This window comes from Petaurus breviceps, unplaced genomic scaffold (genome assembly GCF_028583685.1).
Source record: "Petaurus breviceps papuanus isolate PSGF00001 unplaced genomic scaffold, PetGlider_PUasm1.0 80, whole genome shotgun sequence".
NCBI lineage: Eukaryota > Metazoa > Chordata > Mammalia > Diprotodontia > Petauridae > Petaurus > Petaurus breviceps.
The window spans coordinates 19,741,915-19,761,204 of record NW_027186540.1 but is presented as its reverse complement, the minus strand read 5'-3'; the positions used below and the strand labels follow the sequence as shown (position 1 = coordinate 19,761,204).

Genomic DNA, 19,290 nt, shown 5'->3' with positions numbered 1-19,290 from the left:
AGTTAGGCCTCTGGAGACAAAGCACGAGTTTTGGCTGGAAACATGGGGAGAGTGTCCCTAGAGACAAATACTTGGCTTTCCTTCTCTTGTCCCAGTGGTTTCATGAGGGTAAATAATTCTCACGGCTGTTTTTCTGAAAATGCCATCACAATCCAACTTCTTGGCTGTCCAGAAAGCCTAGCGCCCATCTACTGCCAGCAACCTTTCATGCCTCATTTCCTTGGGTGGAGCTGATGTCTTCTGCGATGGGGCTTATCAGAGATTAGCTCTCCCTATAGCCATCTGGAAGGGGAATGAATTTTAAATACAGGTTCTCCAACTTGTTCTTCTTCCCTGACATAAATACACAGACACATATATGTATGTATATGCGTATACAAATATGTTGGAGTTGTCACACACATACTCATACACAATACATATATATGTATATGTGGTTGTTCCCCAGCAACACTGCCCTCCTTTCCCAAACTACCTTTTATTTAATGTCTTTATATTTATTCTTTAGCTATATCTTTACATGTTATATATTTATATCTTTATATGTTAGAGAAAGAATGGCTATGGTGAAGCAAGGCTTTCTGTCAATTTCAAAACCTTGAGCCTGTTATATGAATTTCTTAACATGGCTGACATAGTAGATAGAGCACCTGGCTTGGAGTCAGGAAGACTGGAGTTCAAATCTGACCTCGGACTCTTACTAGCTGTGTGACCTTGGACAAGTCCTTTAACCTGTTTCCCTCAGTTCATTCATCTATAAAATGGCAATCATATTAGCATCTACATGTTGTGAGGATCAGATAAAATAATACTTTTGAAGCACTTAGCACAGTGTCTGGCACACAGCAAGTGCCATATAAATGTTAGTTATTATTTTAGTTATAGAAGAAATTTAGGCTTCAGGATAGGGTTAGAATAGAAGACTTTTGAGGTCTTTTTCAATTCTGGGATCTAAGGGAATGTCTACCCTCTTCTGTAATGACCTCCCCAATTGGACTTCACATGTTATACATCTCTAATGCACTTAGGATATTATTATCCTAATAATATTATTATTAGATTAGATAATATTATTAGAGTTACCTGCTTTGTTTCCTTTTCCTCATGCCAACCCAGAAACCAGAAGCTCTATAAGGAGCTTATTTCTCATCAAAATTTTTTAATTTCTCCAACATCCAGCACAGTACCTTTCTCATGGTAGGTACTCAACAGATTTTTATTGACTGATTGAATGAATAAATTATTCTATGTTATAGAGTCATATTTTGGTTTAACATAAGGAAGAACTTCATAACAAAATTGTACAAGCATTCAGTAGATTGCCTTAGTAGATGGGTGAATCCTCTCTCCTGCTAGGAATGTTGTAAAGACATTCATGGTTCCAGGTAAGTCCTGTAAGACATGGCTTATATATGTATTTTATGATTTTACTTCTGCACATGGTCAGCTGTTGGGAACTGTACTGGGAGTGCTAAACCACATTATGCTAGTAGGAAGATATAAGGTGACACAGTGTGGTGACTACTCTGTCTCACTGGAGGTATCACCTCAGCTGTAGACAGATGGATAGTTGGGAAAGAGATAGGTAACTTGTGCTTTTGAAAATTCTCCCAAAGGCTGACACATAGGGATGTGACAGTGACCTTTGTCAGCATCTTGAGTTTAGCTGCCCTGAGAGAGTGGATAATGTTAACTAATGGTCAATTTAATTCACTCCCAGTGGTGTACAGTGAGCACTATAAAAGATTGAGTGGATGGCATAAGATGATCTTATTCCTAACATGTATGGTGGTCCAGAAGTAATGTTACATTTCCTTGGAAAGACACATATTAAGCTTTGCTTGTCATCCTGGAAGAAAATGGGTTTTACAGGCAAGAAAACAACGTTGAATGTGTAATGAAGGTCTCCTGGGTTATGTAAAGAAAAAAGGCTGAACCTCCTGAGAAATGATTGAGATTCTGGAGTTACCAGCTTTTGTATTTCACCCTGTTGTGGAATACAAGGACCCTTGATATTTTTGATGAAGGCTCTGTAGAACCAAATAGATACTTTAGCATTCATGAAGCACTTAGCATTACTCTTCAAAATTAGAGTTCAAAATTATTATAGAGGTTCAGTGTTAAACACAGCCCCCAGAAGAACATTCATTAGTCACTGGAATTTTTTAGGGGCTTGTTACTGATTATAAACTACAAAGTCTAAGTATTATTGGTATGGTCTTTGCTTCTCTGGGAGAGCAAAGGGCAATGCATGTTTCAGAGTCCTTAATTATGAAAAAAAAAAATGAAACAGGGAGGAAAAGGTAGACAAGAAGTATCCATTTCAAGTACAGGAGAGGATGTTTTCCTTCTCAGGGAGGGGGGAGAGACACAGAAAATGATGCTCATTTTAGAGGGGGTTTAACCTTATTCTTTCAAGTTCTGGTTAACATTGCTGAAAAGAAACAATCAAGTGCTATTTGGAAGTCTACATGTTGGAGAATGCAGACATATTCCTTTCCATATCTAATCCATGAAAGCTTTACCAACAGAAAAGATTTTTATTGTATAAATTTGCGATGAATTCATTCACATTTCCATTATTTCTATTTAGAAACGTATCCAAATGATAATCTGGATACAAATGCACCATTGGACACCATATTTAACACTTTTGTAATACTAGCACGTTCTCCATTTGGGATCTAATTCTTTTTTTTCTTTCATTTCATTAGTTATTATCACCTTTCCCTGGTGAACATGATGGTAAGAACCCTTCACTAGCCTTGTTTATACTGTGCTTCCTTGATTTAGATTCGTCTTTGCTCAAAAAAACATCTGAAAAGAATGGCTGCTAAAGTTTCCTGTGAATATCTCGACAAGACTAAATTATTGGTAGGGTGTTTATATAATTCATGGAAATCTTTAGTCTTGTGTCCTTTTAATCTTGGTGACTCCATCATACTGACAAAAATCCAGCTTTTAATCTGCATGTAAAGATCAGATTTATTTCTACAGTTTATCATGAAGAAGAAGAGAAATGAAATTGTACTTTCAGATTTATAGACTTCATCCCTTGGCTGTGTGTGCTGAGGCTGAACGCTTCTTCTGTGGTTTTCACTCATGCATTTGTCATTGGTGCTGCTCAGCAGGGCAATTCTCTCCATTTAGGCCTGGTACTTTTCCAATAATGTTAATTTTACAATAATCAAGTTCTCATTTTTGCTCAAGACCTGGATGGCTTTGGTACCACCTGATCTTTAGTTCCTCTAAAAATTTATGCATATGGAGTTAAGTGCCACAACCACTTAACTAAAACAAAGAGTATATTTGTAAGGATAGAAGGGAGGCAGTATTTTTTTTTTTTTATGGTTAGGTCATGTCAGTTCCATTTGTCTTGTTGCCTGCATCTATATTAGGAATTCTCTAACTTCTCAATTCATGCATAAAAAGAAGACCATTTCCTCTGTCTTCTTTTACTTGCCATCAAGTCCTTTCCAGTATTGTGAGTCATTTGTTCAAATATATAGTAATCATTGCTGAGGTTAAACTAGACACTGTTTTGTAGTTTTCAATGTAGACTTAACTCACCACTTTATCCACTATGGTTCTTCTTGCCCTACCTTTTCAGACCAGCTGTTGGGACCCTGCTTGACAGACACATGTCTTCAGGATAGGCCTGAACAGCCTCAGAAAACAGAGTTGCTTAATGGAAATTGACTGAGGGAGTAGAAGACTCTCATAGGCTTATACCTAGAAGAGTGGTATCACCTATGACTGCTTTACACACACATATACTTTCTCTTTACTTTTCCCTCTCTCCCTCCTCTCCTCCTCGCTCTCTTCTTTCCCTTCCCTCCCTTTCTTCCTCTTTCCCTCTTGATCTGACTCTCTTCACATGCAAACCCACATTTCATTGAGTTATTTGTTTAGCAACATTATTTCATGTATTTCACTCTTAAGTAAAAGTCGAGACAATTGGCTACTTACTTATCGTGGACCCGGACTCTGGCCTGTTCAAGGAACTGATGATGACAAAGCCAAACCCTTCATTCTCTTTGCGGTGTATGACCACGTCGCTGGTTTGCAGGCTGTGTGACGCAAAGCCTTCGGGGGGAGAAGCATTCGTGCTGGGAGCGGCGTGGTTGCTGTTGTTGTACGTGGCATAGTCACTGCGGGGTGAGCTGTGGTGGGTGGACACAGAGCCTGGGCTCCGTCCATTCTCTGGACAGGGCTCCCCTGGAACACAATCACATTGCAAAGACATCATCATATTCCTTGGTAATTGGCTTCTCTAAAAATAGGGCTTCGAAGGGACTATAGATTTAGTTGCTGAATACTCCAGATCTCTGCCTCATGCTGCTTTGTATCTTCCCATAATATACATATATACGTACACGTATTTCTATATATGCATATATATTTTAAAAATTAGACTATTGTGTGTGTGTGTGTGTGTGTATATATATATATGATCTTATGACAGCAGATGGGAGCCTGAGAGTTTTGTTGTTGTTTTTTGCTGTTGTTCAGTTGTATCCCACTCTTTGTGATCCCATGGACCATGGGGCTGTCTTGGCAAAGATACTGGAATGATGAGTCATTTCCTTATCCAGTGGATTAAGGCAAACAGAAGTTAAGTGACTTGCCCAGGGTAATGCAGCTAGTAAGTGTCTGAGACTGGACTTGAACTCAAGACTTCCTGACTCCAGGTACAATGCTCTATGCACTATGGCATAACCTAGCTGCCTCCACCTGAAGTTTAGGGTTTTTCTATATGAGGTGAATTACCATTAACTCTTCAAAGACACCAAATTTTATTTGAGGAATAGTCTCATAGTCTCTGATTGTCTTAGAAAAGTGAATTCACATTAAATGTGGGTGACAAATTTATTTTTAAAATATTTTATTCATTGTGGACATAAGTCCAATGATGACATCAGGTAAACAGGAAATCTTGAGTTCTGAATCAGCTATTTATCAAATGCTAGAACATTTCCTCATCAAATTATTATCTCAAACCAAGCAGATGAAACAGAGACCAATTAACAAAGGAAATAGATGGTGAGCCGGCAACCAAAGAAAGCCACTTTCTAATGTGTAAACTGATCCATCATTGAGAAGTTTGCCTGACTATTTCAGTACATAGGTATTGATACTCTGATTAAAAGAAACTAACACTCTGTAATTAGGAATAACTGCATCATTTCCCTCTCACAACTTGATTAGTATACTCAAAAGGAGTTTTTCAAACAGAGGAATAACAAGATGAAAAATAATCACACCAAATTATTCCTTTCGTGGCTCTGTGGATTGGTTCCCCATTTAGAACTCTTGAAAGTGTTCTCATTTGGCAAGTTAAAAATAATTAGACAGACTGTCAGCGAAGCTTTTTACCTTTACAAACTATAATTCTGCACTAAACCAAAAAATAAAGAAAGGAAGAGTAGAGAATCATAAGCAAAGATACTTGTTTCACCAATACTCTACCCAACCATCAGCATTAATAATTGGGTATTGACACAGAAGATAAGGGAGGTGAGACCTATAATCAATTGCTCAGTTTGAATATGTCTCTAAAACTTAATGTCTCATATTCTAAGAGATGGAAAACTAAAAATTTCCATCCAGAACTGAAGTAACAAAAAAAATGAAATACAAAACTGTTCCTTTGCTAAAAAACCAACACAAAAAACCCCGCAAAAAAACTCAGAAAATCAGGATTGAAAACTTCTGTCTCCAAAATTTTTGTTCTTTAGCTAAACATGATCCAAAGACAAGCTGTTATTTTCTTAGTGAAGCACATGTCCTTTATCAGTCCTTGTACAAGTTAGAAATAAAGTGATTAGAGATAGTCAGGAGGAAGAAAAACAAACAATTATTATGCTGTTACATTAAAATTGAAAGTCTCCAAGAGTTATTGGACCAAATCAGCAATTAAATGTCACAGGCAGTGACAACAGAGATCTCATTTTCTGACTGTCATATTTGAGGAGGCTGAAAACTGTTCATGTCAGTAAACTGGCAACAGAGAAAGAGAAAAATTCTCTCTCTCTCTCTCTCTCTCTCTCTCTCTCTCTCTCACACACACACACACACACACACACACACACACGTGTAGCTCCATTTATGATTTCTTGACCCTACCTTAAACCTAAATCACTCTGGCTCTCACTGATTGGTCAATAGGTCTCATCCCAAGCCTCACTTGGTCACTGCTTGGGGTCTGATGGCTCAGACTGACTATAAAAAGCAATTGTTTCTGTTTTGGTCAGACCTAAGGATCTTCCCCTCCCAGATTTTTTTTTGCTTCATTTCTTACTTAGCCTTAATCACTGAATGGGTATTGACTCAGACAAACTGAGACTTGTTAAAGACCTTAGCTTAACAAGGCCAAGGTCTCCCACTACATCAGTGGCCATTTCCAGTTGTCCTCATCTATGTCCTTACTGGACCCAGGTGGCTGTGGAGGAGAGAGTGAAACTGGTGACTTTGCACAGCCCTTCCTCACTTCAATCCAATTCACTTACAAGACCTCACCTTCCCCATGTCACTGATCCTCTAAAGGAAAGAAAGACAAACAACAACAGCAAAAACAGTGGGGAGTGGTTGAGCTTTAAGATTACATGAAAGAAAGGAGAAGAATTGATTAAACCTACCTGAGACAGTCACCCCTATTGGAAGGCTATATAATCAGGAATGTTTCCTTCGCTATTAGAATGTTCTTTCAACCTCTAAAACAAAACTTTTCTATCTTCACCAGGATGAATGTTTGAGAATATGGGACTAAAATCTTTCCTTGGAATTTTTTTTAAACATGTCAGCTGCAGACCCCAAATAAGGAAAACTTGAGGGATAGAAAATACACATCAGAGATTCTTAGGGTTTGTAAGGACTTTGGTGACTCATCTAGTGAATCAATCTGTCTCCCAATGAGACCAAACCCAAATTGCCCCCAGATAAATGAGATTCTATCTGTTCAATAGCCTTTCCCTGTTGTGAAATGAATGTTATTTAGAATAATTAATGCAGTAAAAAGGTTATAATGCAATTTAAAATACAAAGTGCTATGTAAATTCATTTTATTTACTCAATGATTTTTCTGGATCATTGACTCATTATTCATGTCCTTCTGCAGATTTCTATATGGAATTCCAATATTAGTCTGGATCAGCTTAACACAAATGGTCACTGTTTAAAATAATTTCTTTTACTGCTACTTAGAATGGAATGCAGCCAGATGGGAAGTCATCATCTGGGTGCTAGGGGAAATGGATGTCTCTTAGCAAGGTGGCTGGCATTTAGGAAGATGACCATTCACATTTATAGGACATTTGTAGGTCACCAAGAAGCTCATCCTTACCAAAGGGATTCTTTATGTGTGATATTCCAACTGCATTAGAGGAAGCTACCCAGTGGACACAGCATGATGTTTGGAGTCACAAAGACCTGCTTTCAAAGGAAGGACTGGGTTCAGATCCCATTGCTGATGCCTATTCAATATAGTACCTTAGACTAGTTACTACCTCTATGCACATCAGACAATTCCCTTGGATTTATCTACTAAGTCACATGTAACTGCTTATGAAATCACAGCTCAGTCTAACTACTCTACCTAGAATTTTTTAAAATGCAAATATTTATAATTGGCATTGGCAAAATAGAATCATCACATTAATGCCTCAGGTTGGTGCCAGGCTATGAGGTAAAGGGCTAATTATGCAAATACATGTGGAATTAGGATTGGTAAAATAGAGTAGTCTTACAATATATAGGATTTGGTGCCAAGTTATAAAGGAGGCAGCTAGGTGGCTGGGTAGATGGACTGCTGGGTCTAGAGTGAGGAAGAATCATCTTTGTGAGTTCAAACCTGGGCTCAGACATGTCACTTCCTCACTATGTGACCCTGGGAAGGTCACTTAACCCTGTTTGCCTCAGTTTCCTCATTTGTAAAATGAATTGGAGAAAAAATGGCAAATCACTCCAATATCTTTGTCAAGAAAACCTTGAAAGTAGATGATGGCCTGTCTAATTTTTACCTTAAGTGTGAAGGGAAAGGACCTGCTAATTGAAAGGTAGATGTGTTGATCATATTTTTTTTTTATTTTTGATGATACTGTTAAAAGGAAAATTCTATGTTTGGGCCTCTGCCCTGACTAAAGAGGCAAAACCCAGGAAGAGAAAATTAAAAACGAGTTTATTAAAACACCAAGGTAGCAGGAGTTGGTGGGCTGCTACTGGACCAATCACTATTCAAACAGAACAGGGCTTTTTTATCGTTGCTGTAGTTGTTCAGTTGTTTTTCAGTCATTTCCAACTCTTTGTGACCTCATTTGGGGTTTTCTTGGCAAAGATCCTAGAGTGGTTTGCCATTTCCTTCTCCAGCTCATTTTACAGATGAGGAAACTGAGGCAAACAGGGTTAAGTGACTTGCCCAGGGTCACACAGCTTGTGTCTGAGGGTGGATTTGAACTCACAAAGAGCCTTCCTGACTCTAGGTCTAGTTTTTTTTTTTAATAGAGCTCAGTAAACCACTCCCATGTAAAGGAAAGACAATCCTGATTCAATCACATTTCAATGAGGATATGGAAGTTAATGCTACCTTAACCCCCCCTAAGTATTTCCATTGGTACACTTTTCAAATGAGAAGATGTGCTAAGTGGACTTGCTCAGTAGGCCAACTGCCAGATACACATTATGAAGAGATGGAATTATCTCTAAAGAGATTAGATTAGTGAATTTGACTAGCTGCCTACCCTCTCCTGCTGGGCACTACTTTGCAGGCTGGTTGCCTCCAAAATAAAGAAAGGTTAAAACATGAGGTCACTCCAGAATGACTGCACCAGTAACTGATTTTACACAATAATCCTTGTGTAATGTACCTCAAGAGCTGGAGTAATGAAATCTCCTTGGAAATTGTAAAGTGCTACCTGAACATGAACTATTTTTATTTTGCTTAAGCAACAGAGGTATCCTACAAATCCATACTCATTCTGCCATGTAGGAGGAGCTCAGATGTACCTTACACATCTCTGAGGAGAGAGATGTGCTCAAAAGGATGGGAGATTGGGTTGAAGCTACAAAAGATAGAAACATCCATATTTTCAGTGGAAGAAAAAGTTGCGATATATTCACTCAGCCTATTGTTAGAGGAGAATCCCTGAGGGCTGGAGTTGGTAGCATGTATGTCATATTCACTGTGAAAGACCTGTGTTTGTAATTGGGGCACAAAACTAGATTCAATTGCACATTTGATTCTCTTATTCCCTACAATATTTCATTTGTGTTGACCTCTTTTTGCAATGAGGACTTAAAATACTTTTGTCCCTAGGCTATAGAGCATAATCTTAACCTTTTTACCCTTTTGTCTACTTCTCTTCCTCACCTAGTCCCTATATTTAAATAATTTGTCTGTGCTTTTAAAAAATTTTTCTTCCACAATTGACGTAGTGAAATGTTGTTATATTATAAATCCAGGGTCCTTTCTGCAATAAAATCTGAAGTCAGTCACCCCATTCTTCAATTCAGAGTAGAGTATTTTTTAAATGCCTACTATTCAAGGCATTCAGCAAAGCCCTGAGGATAGAAAACTAATAAGTATGAAACTGTTACTGTCCTCTAGGAACATGAAAGAGAGCAAACAAAGTACTGGGAGAGATTTTAGGAATTGTGAGTGATGCAGAAAGTTGGGATTTGGGGAATCAAGCAAATTATGTGAAATACAAAGTAGTCCAAATAGACCAGTGAATTAGGAATGGGATTTAAAGAGAGAGATGTGTGGGATTTCTTGGTTGTGTGTGTGTGTGTGTGTGTCTGTGTGTCTGTGTGTCTGTGTGTCTGTGTGCATGTGTGGAAGGGAACACAGAAGGCTTTTAGGATATTGGAATGAGCTGAAGTTGGAAAGTGAGAGTCTTTGGGGCAGCAATGGATAATTTGGTAGAATCATAGAGTATGGTATAAAAACAGTGTGAGAATAATAAGGTTAGAAAGATCTTAGACCACAGAAAGCACTGAATATTAGACTGAAGAGACTTTTATTTATCAATAGAAGGACACCTGAAGTTTCTGCAAGACAATGAAATATATTCAGAGTTGAATAATAGTAGGATTCATCTGAAGACAGTGGGAAGCCGAATGGAAAGGGGCCATACTGGGTCTAGTCAAGAGATACTAAGGGTTAGAATTGGAGGGTTACAATATGAATGGAAAGGAGAGTAAAGAAATAAAAGATAAGGAGTTGTTGGGCATTGTGGGAGCTTGAAGAGACAGGATCTGTCATCTAATTAGATATAGGAAATAAAGAAAAAGAGGAAATAGAAGAGAGAACTTAAGGTTTCCACTGGAATGATTGGAAGAATTGTGGTGCCATGAACAGGAATCAAAAACTTAAGATAGATTTTTTTTCTTATGGGGAGGGGATTTGGTGAGTTGGGTTTTAGACATGGTGAGTTTGACATGCAGGTAAGCCTGGCTGTGTAGGTCTAAAGCTCTGGGCAGAGTATTTTAATGTATTACAGACTATATTCTTGACTTAACAATCTTCTCTTAACAGATCCATGGATCTGGAGGTGCTCTTGGTGTCATCAGAAACTCATTGGGGACAGTCCAGTGATTGAATATATCAAGCAGGCCAGTTATTGCTATACTTGCACTAAGAGAGACAGACAAATCAGAGACTGACAGAAAGACAAGAGAGGGTATTTATCTCATAACATTATGCTATCCAACCCTGACAATCAGTATGGCAGGTGGACATGGAATCAAAAAGAAGTGGGGTTTGAAACCTGTCTTCAATAATTCTTAGTTGAGTGACCCTGGGCAAGTGACACCAACCTTTCCAAGCTTTAGTTTTTCCATCTGAAAAATGGGGATGAGAAGGATAGCTAGCATTTATATACCACTTTAGGGTTTTCAAAGCACGTTAAAAATGTTATTTCGTTGATCCTTGAAACGGCTCTTTAAGGAAGTAGCTATATTATCCCCATTTTACAGATGAGGAAATTGAAGATGAGTGAATTTAAGTGACTTGCTCAGGGTCACACAGCTAGTGTATGAGAGGACTTGAGGCTTCCTAAGTCTAACCGAAGCTATGTATCCACAATAAGACCTTGATGCCACTGGGGCGTGGTGTAGTGGGTTGGAAATCTGATTTCTATGACTCTGGAGGAAAGAGTAAGGCTGATGACATTGCACAGCTCTTCCTCACTTAAATCCCATTTACTTGCCAGTCAAGACCCTCCTGAGGTCATTGGTCTTCTTTGAGAAGGAAGGAAGAGCAACAACAATCTGAGCTGATTGTGGAATCAGAACGATCTGACCTCTGACCTACTGATTATATAACCCTGTACAAGCCTGTTCTCAGGGTACTCAGACAACTCTCTAAGGCTGGTTCTTTTGGAATCCATAAATTTCAGAAGGTTCATGAACCTGGAGGGGAAAAAAATTACATCTTTATTTCAATGCCATTGGTTTTCTTTGCAACCCTATATATTTTATTTTATGTATTTGAAAATCTGATTTTGAACATAATTCTGAAAGGAGTCCGTAGACTTCATAAGATGACTAAACGGATCCATGACACTAAAAGGTTAAGAACTGCTGTTCCAAGACTGTAAATTGCAAAGAAGGTGATGCTTGGCATTGGCAGAGGGAGTTTTTACAGGACATGCTAATATTACAATTAAAAAAAAAACTAATAGAACAAAATTACCCATCTTACAAGGTTATTGTGAAGTTCAAATATGATAACCCATGCAAAATAGAATACAAATCTTAGCTAATATTATATTGGGAGTTATTGACTTTTCTTTGTGTTTCTGGAGAAACAAATGATTGCTTTTCTTCATACAAGTTCCCCTTAACCTAGGACATAAGAGTTCTTGTTCCTGGGGCCTGCCTACCTCTCCTTTTCTTGCATTTGCCATCACCCTGGTCTCCCTATGTTAGGCCTATCCTTGAAGGATGTGCCACCCTGGGTCCCTGCTTGCTGCTACCTCTTTTCTGATGCAGAAAAATGACATTTTAAGCCATAGAAGGGAATGACATTACCACAGGAGATAGTGTAATGAGAGTGGAAAGGAGGATCTAGGGTCCTAGCCTTGGGGAATTCCTATTTTTTACTAGATAGGAAGAGAAAGATAATAATAATAATAATAGTTAACAAAAACTATCATAATAATTATAAAAATAATAATATAGATAGTATTTATACTGTTATTTTTATCATTATTATGCTAGTTTTTGTTACCCAATATTTTCTTTCTCCATTATAGCTAGCATTTATATGAGGGCATCTAGGTGGCACAATGGATAGAGTGCTGACCTTAGAGTCCGGAAGACCTGAGTTCGAATCTGGTCCCAGACATTGACTAGCTGTCTGACTCTGGGCAAGTCACTTAATCCTGCTTGCCTCAGTTTCCTTATCTGCAAAATAAGCTGGAGAAGGCAATGGCAAACCACTCTAGAAAACCCCAAATGGGGTCACAAAGAGTCAGACATGACTGAAATGACTGAACAATGAGAATATTATTTATATAGTGTTTTAAGGTTTAAAAAGCACTGTACAAATATTCTCATTTAATCCTTACGACAAAGCTGGGACATAGATTTTATATTCCCCATTTTACAGGTGAGGAAACTGAGACTGAGAAAGGTTAAGTGACTTGACAAATTAGTCACACAGCTAGCTAGTGTTTGAGACCGGACTTGAACATGGATCTTCCTGACTCCAGCTCAGGCTATCTTGTCTACTGCATGACCCACTCGTATTGAAGCATTTATGTAGTGCTTTGAGGTTTACAAAGCACTTTACAAATATCTCATTTGATCCTCACAACTTTGGGTAGTAGGTGTCATGATTATTTCCATTTCACAGAAACTGAAGAAGACAAGGATTGTGACTTGTCCAAGGTCACACAGCTGGTAAGTATGTGAGGCCAGATTTGAATCCAGATTTTCCTGATTCTAAGTTCACAATACTTTATCTAATATACCATCGGTCAGAGAAAGAAGAGAAAAATTATAAGAATTCAGGGTATGGAGGCTAAGAGAAGCCAGAATGTCAAGAGGGAAGGAATGAGCAATATAGTTAGATATCTGAATGATCAAAGATGAAGAATACTGAAAAAAGCCCATTGGATATGAAAGGTTATTTATTGGTCGTTTCACAGAGTAGTTTCTGTTGAATAAAGGAGCAGCGAGGTAGCACAGTGAATAGTGCTGGGCCTGAAGTATAGAAAACATCTTCATGAGTTCAAATCGGACCCCCAATGATTACTAGCTATGTGACCCTGGGCAAGTCACTTCATGCTGTTTGCCTCAGTTTCCCCATCTGTCAGAAGGAAATGACAAACCATTCCAGTATCTTTGCCAAGAAAACCCCAAATGGGGTCAATGAAGATTTGGACGTGACTGAAAGACTTAACAACAACAGCCACATGGTGAGGATAAGCCAGATTGCAAGGGGACAGGTAATTGCAAGAATGCTGGACTTGGACTCAGGAAGTCTTGAGTTCAAATCCTGCCTTAGACATTTGCTGGCTATGTGACACTAAGCCTCAGTTATCTGTAAAATGGAGATAACAATCGTACCTACCTCTTAGGTTTGTGTGAGGATCAAATGAGTCAACATGTGTAAAATGCTTTGCAAACCTTAATACTCCATAAAAATTCTAACTGTTGCTATGAAGAATGAAGACAAAGAGTTTAATTCTACTTGTTAACATCCTTTTCCTTACTGGCTCTTTTTATTTTAATATTATTACTATTTCCATTTTCAATTTCCAGTTTCATAGCAACCCTCCTCTCCATTATCTTCTGTCTTTTTATAAGCTAAGGTGGCTAAGCTTTTCTCCAGTACCTGACCCCACTGAACACATGCTGGACTTGTACTACCCTGTCATTGTACTTGCTTGGCAAGAAATCATCCATTCAGCAAAAAAAAAAAAAAAAAGAAAAATCACAATCATAATCTGTGTCCCTTCTCTAAGTCAGATAGCTAGAAGCACTCAAGACAGCTGACTCTTTCCAGCTGAAACAAAACAACGAAGGGAAAGCTTGTCTCTTTCCCATGGCTTTCTTTCACTCATTCTGTAGACATTTACTGTTACTAAAGTGTCCTCAGCCGAGCTCAATCATCCCCCGCTAATGCTACATTCAAAGATGAGGGAATAGAAGGTGGAAAAATCTCCTGGTACAAATGAGCAGTTGTCACAGAACATTTTCAGATATGAATTACACTTGAAAGCCTAACTGGAAAGCCGGCAAAAAATTGCAGCAGAGAGCAACTCGGCAGAAGTCACATATTTCACAAATTGTGCAAATGTATCTTTACAGCATTTGGCATAAACCCTCACAGCTTGGGCTGATGAGTACAAAATTTAATTTGCAATAATCAGCCAGAGGCAAGGGGAACATGAAATTATGTTTCTGCATTAGTTTTGCATTTTTGCAATATATTTCCATGTAAATCAGGTATCAATTTAATTCAAGTTTGGATTCCCAAATACCCAGCACATGGAACCTTCCCTGCTACCCCCAAATGACTGTTATTAAAGATCATTTCTCAGGAAGAGAAAGAGTTAAATGGTCGCCAGGCCAACACTGCCTTCCTCCTGGCATCACTCCCAAGGATAAGGCATAATTCAAGGTGTTTTACTTTGGTGGGTCAAGTGGTGTGCCAGGAATTTCAGGAGACTAATGGCACCTCTTAGCAAAACCTCTATACCACACAAGATATATGGCCGTCTTCTGGGAGGGCTGACAACTCTTCTGCCCAGACTTCTTAAGTGATTGCTTTAGCTTCAAGTCTAGTTTCCAGAGAGAAAGGAAAGAAAGGGCTTTTTATCTGATTGTTAAATCTCATCTTTTCCAGTCACAAATAGATGATAACTACTTCTCTAATCCAAAGTTGTCACACATACAAGCTTGTGAATCCTTGAATCAGAAATAGGCTCATGAAAAAAGAAAAAAAAAGGTACTATCATAACTGGGAATGACCTGAGGCAACAGCCTGGTGGAACAGAAATATGGCTAGTTTGGGACAGAGGAGACCTTTTGGCTGCGTCACTGACTCTCTGTAATAACTTGGGCAAGTGACTTCACTTTCCTGGGCTTCAGTTTTCTCAGCCATAAAATAAAAAAGGTTCAGGCCAAATGGTCTCTAAGGCCCTTTCTAGCTCTCATATTTAGTGAGTTTATAGTAGTGAAAGAAGGTATAGAATAGGAGATTAAAAAGCTGGCTCTTGATCTTGAATAATCTGGATTCAAATCCTGCCTCTGACACAGGAAATGGCATTATATGAGAGAAAATATGCTAGATTTGAAACCAGAGGACCTGTTTTCAATTTCTGGCCCTGCTCTTAATTATTACTAATATAATGCTGGGCAAGTCATAGCATTCTGGGGAGGAGGCATTGATTTAGAGTTGAAGTGACCTCAGAAGCCATAGAATCCAACCCCTTTGTTTTAGTAATTAGGAAACTGAGACCCAGGGAGATTAAGGAATCTGTCCAAGGTCCCATCAGGATCTGAACCCTGGTTTCTCTGATTCCAGAGTCAACATTCTTTCCACTGTACACATTTCTTATAAATATAAGTGTATATAAATATCAATGTAGAGCTTCTTATAAATAAGCTGGAGTCAGATAGGTTGTTTTATCTTATGTCTTATCAGATCAATAGACAATCAATTGAGAATCATTGTCAATAAGCAAATCTTAGTAATGTTGCTCCTTATGGCGCCCGAGGGCAAAACCCCAAGCTCATGGAATAACAGATAGGCACCAATTCAGAAATAGAAGGGACTTAGAGCTGGGTCCAGCCTTCTTATTCTGTAGATGAAGAAACTGATACTCTGAAATGTTTAGCCCAATGTCACACAGGCAATAAGTAGCAGAAGCAGATTTCAAACCCAAGTCCTCTGACTAGCAGCCCAGCACTTTCCCCATTATACCACTCTACATTCATTCATCCTAATAACATCTATGCTACCAAATCCTTAGAATATTGTCATTTTTTAAAAAATCAAGCATAAAGGTATAGATGTACTCCTATTTTATATACAAAAAAGTTGTGTCCCTGAAAGATTTCTGTATTATTATTTCCTTTTCTAAGTTCAATTATATTATAAATATGACTGCTGGAGGCTTAAAAGAAATCTGTCATGAATCCTTTTGTAAAGTAAAGAATCTCGATGTAAAGGGAATAATTATTTCTGATTTATCTGCTCTGTAAGTGTGATTTATTTTAGGAGAGGGTAAATTGTATTTGCTCAAAGTTAGACATAGCTGTCCTTTCCTGCATTTGAGTACCACATTCAGAGCTACCTTTTATCTGACCTCACAATGAAAGTCAATTTTTCCTCTTGGTTGGCTTATTATACTGTCACAATGCCACAGAACTCAGCTGGTATACATAGTAAGGGCCATTTTTCTTCAAAGATGTTTCCTCCTCATAACCACCATTCACTGAATAACATGCTTTCCTTGAATTAGCATCAGCCTTCACTGGAAAACTTTAATGATTATAAGCAAGAGTGGAGCTTTTTGGTAGTTGAGGTGCAGATATGAGCAATTAAAAACAAAAACAAAAACCAAACAAATCAAAACTCTGCAATATATTGAAGCAGTAAGATTATTCCTAAAACGAAAACAATCAACTACTTTAATAATTTGTTCCCTTCTTTAAGTTCTATTCCCCCAACCCAGTTTTTGGCAACATACCTACAGACATCACCTTTCTTCTTATAGTTAGGTTCACCTGCCCATTTCTGGCTGCATTATGCATGAGGTCGATAACATATCGGTGTGTCTTTCCAGCCACAGGAATGCCATCCACATAGACCAGCTCATCGCCAGGGTGCAAGCGCCCATCTCTGTCTGCTGAGCCCATGGCAATGACTGCTCCAATCAAAATCTAGAATATTAACAAGAAGGAAAACAATGCTTTAATAAACACTTCCTGCCATACTCTGCCTTCTTTCCATATACTCCTCCATCATGGAGGATAGCTGGGTTGGAGATACAGGACAAGGTTCTATCCCTAACGTGCAAATCTTTCCATCCCTTACAACAGAGATCAGCTAACTATGGCACCTCTTCAGGCCTAATCTGTCTCCCCTTCCTCTATCACCTTCTGTCTGTATCCTTCAGGTCTATAAGCCAAGAATTATTTTTACATTTAAAACTGACACTTGCCTTAGAGAATATGAACTTTGACTATGTGAAAAATTCTTAGAAGTTGTGAGCTTAGTGTATGAATACAAATTCTCATTTTACATCCTGAAAAAAAGCTAGTTTAAACAAGATTTGATGTCAAAAACAATAAAAGCAATTTCTTGTTTGGATAGATCTGATGGGCCAAGAAGGAAGGATTGCTTGGGCTGCCACAGAGGAAACAAGAATGTTTGGGGCATGTGTTTCAGGAAGATGAAAGTAGGCAGAACAATATGTTTGGTGGCTTTCTCTAAGAGTCTACTATTTCCTAAAGCTCTCAAAGGAAACCTGCTCCAGTCTTTCTCTTAACCCAACACAGCCTAGTCAAAACAATGTAGTCTCAGTTCTTTCCACCATGGAATAATCTCTCAACTTCATTTGCCCCTGAAATATCTTTTTTTTTTTTTTATCTGAAGATGCACAGTACATAGGAGGAATGTCTTCTTGTCTGTAAAAGCTCTTTCCCAGAATCCTGTGGTAATTTCCACGGAGGGTAAAATTCAGATTTTCAGCTTTTATTGGAGTTCAATTTCATTTCAGCACCTTGTCTTCATGAAGTGGAAGGGTATAGGTGTCCATAGTTCAGTCTTGCTGGAAATAATCCATTTGGCCTGTGAACAGTTTTGCCACTCCACAGATTTTTGTCAGTTCCCATTTCAATTTCCCATGATTATTTGTATTTGTACCTCATCCCAATACTGAGCTGTAAAGCAAATGTCACAAATGCAGGGACTGTCTTAGCTAAACTGTTTATCTAGGCACCTAGCATAGTGCAATGAACACATTGTATACTTAATACATGTTTGCTGAGTGAATAAGTCATGATGTAATTATCTTTGTGGCGTGATTATTAATAACTGAAAGGAATTTTAGAGCCACCAATTCTGTTGGTTGTGTTTTAATCTTCATGCAAATTATTACTTGCCCACAACCTGGATTATTTATTTGATTCATCTGGTCAATCAGTTAACAGGAATTTGTTAAACACCTACTAAGTGCCAGGCCATGTACTAAGCTTTCCAATTCTGCATATGTCTCCCAAGTTAAATTCCAAGTCAATCATGACTTAAAACCTTGGATTTGGACAAATATATTTGGATTGAGAATTTACAATTACTTCTATGTCTTTTAACTGGCAGGCAAATGATTATGTAGTTGTCAACAGCAATGGCTGGGGTGGGAAAGGGTCTATGTTTTTAGTCAAACTGCTCACTGCAGAATGTCTACATAGCATAGCAATATAATTTGAATGACTAACACACTGATTGGCTATTGTGTAGACAGGCCATTCTGAAGGAGATGAATGGAAACTACAGTCAGTCCAATCCTCAAAACCTTAGGCAAGCTACTAACTTCATTTCTAAGCATAGATATTTCCCATACTGAATCTGATTTCTTTCCTCTGGCTCCTGAAACAGACACACACACACACACACACACACACACATTCAACTAAACTAACAAAATCTCCTATGGGCGAGAAGTGGCATATAATTTTTTCATGAAGTGACTCATTGCTATTATTATAGGAAGTCACAATTCTTCCGTTTTAGACTGGCTTTAGAGAAAGCTTCTTTACCTGTAAAACAGCCCCCATATTTACCACAGTTCAGCATCCTCCTGATTTTTTTACATTCTTCATTTTTTCTCTTCTAGTCATGCTGAGCTGAATTTATGAGTTTCTTTTTAAAGACTTCCAATTTATTCTTCAAACGGCTCAACCCACTATGGAGTGCTTCAAAGAGCTGGAAAAGTGCTTTGTACAATACCCAGTTAAAATGAAGGTTTACTCAACTCTACTGCCCAACAACAGCAACAAAAAAAGCATTTAGGTAGCCCCACGCAATGAACGGTATGACCTTCTGGTTACGTGTGCACATTGGTGGGAGAGTTTATCATACCTGGAGAAAGGAATGTTTATGGACTTATTGCTGCTGGGCTTATAGTTATGGTGGGGCTTCCTTCCTGGCTGGTAAATTAAACCTTTTAAGGGAATGTTCTCCACAAACAAATCATTCTGACACCAGCTGAAAGAAGCCAACCAACAAACAAACAGAGAATACACACAGAGAAAACCATGACTGTAAGGGGAGAGGGG

General features: G+C 38.3%; 1 protein-coding gene across 1 annotated transcript in view; it reads right to left on the bottom strand.

Moving 5' to 3' along the window:
* LOC138176033 (membrane-associated guanylate kinase, WW and PDZ domain-containing protein 2-like) overlaps window positions 1-19,290 on the bottom strand; it is a 1,726,709-nt gene that overhangs the window by 181,752 nt on the left and 1,525,667 nt on the right. Inside the window, exons 15-16 of the mRNA XM_069106765.1 lie at window positions 16,701-16,893; window positions 3,970-4,218 (exon numbers count right to left, since the gene is read on the bottom strand). Of these exons, the coding sequence (XP_068962866.1) occupies window positions 3,970-4,218; window positions 16,701-16,893 (442 nt within the window). The remainder of the gene's footprint in view (window positions 1-3,969; window positions 4,219-16,700; window positions 16,894-19,290) is intronic.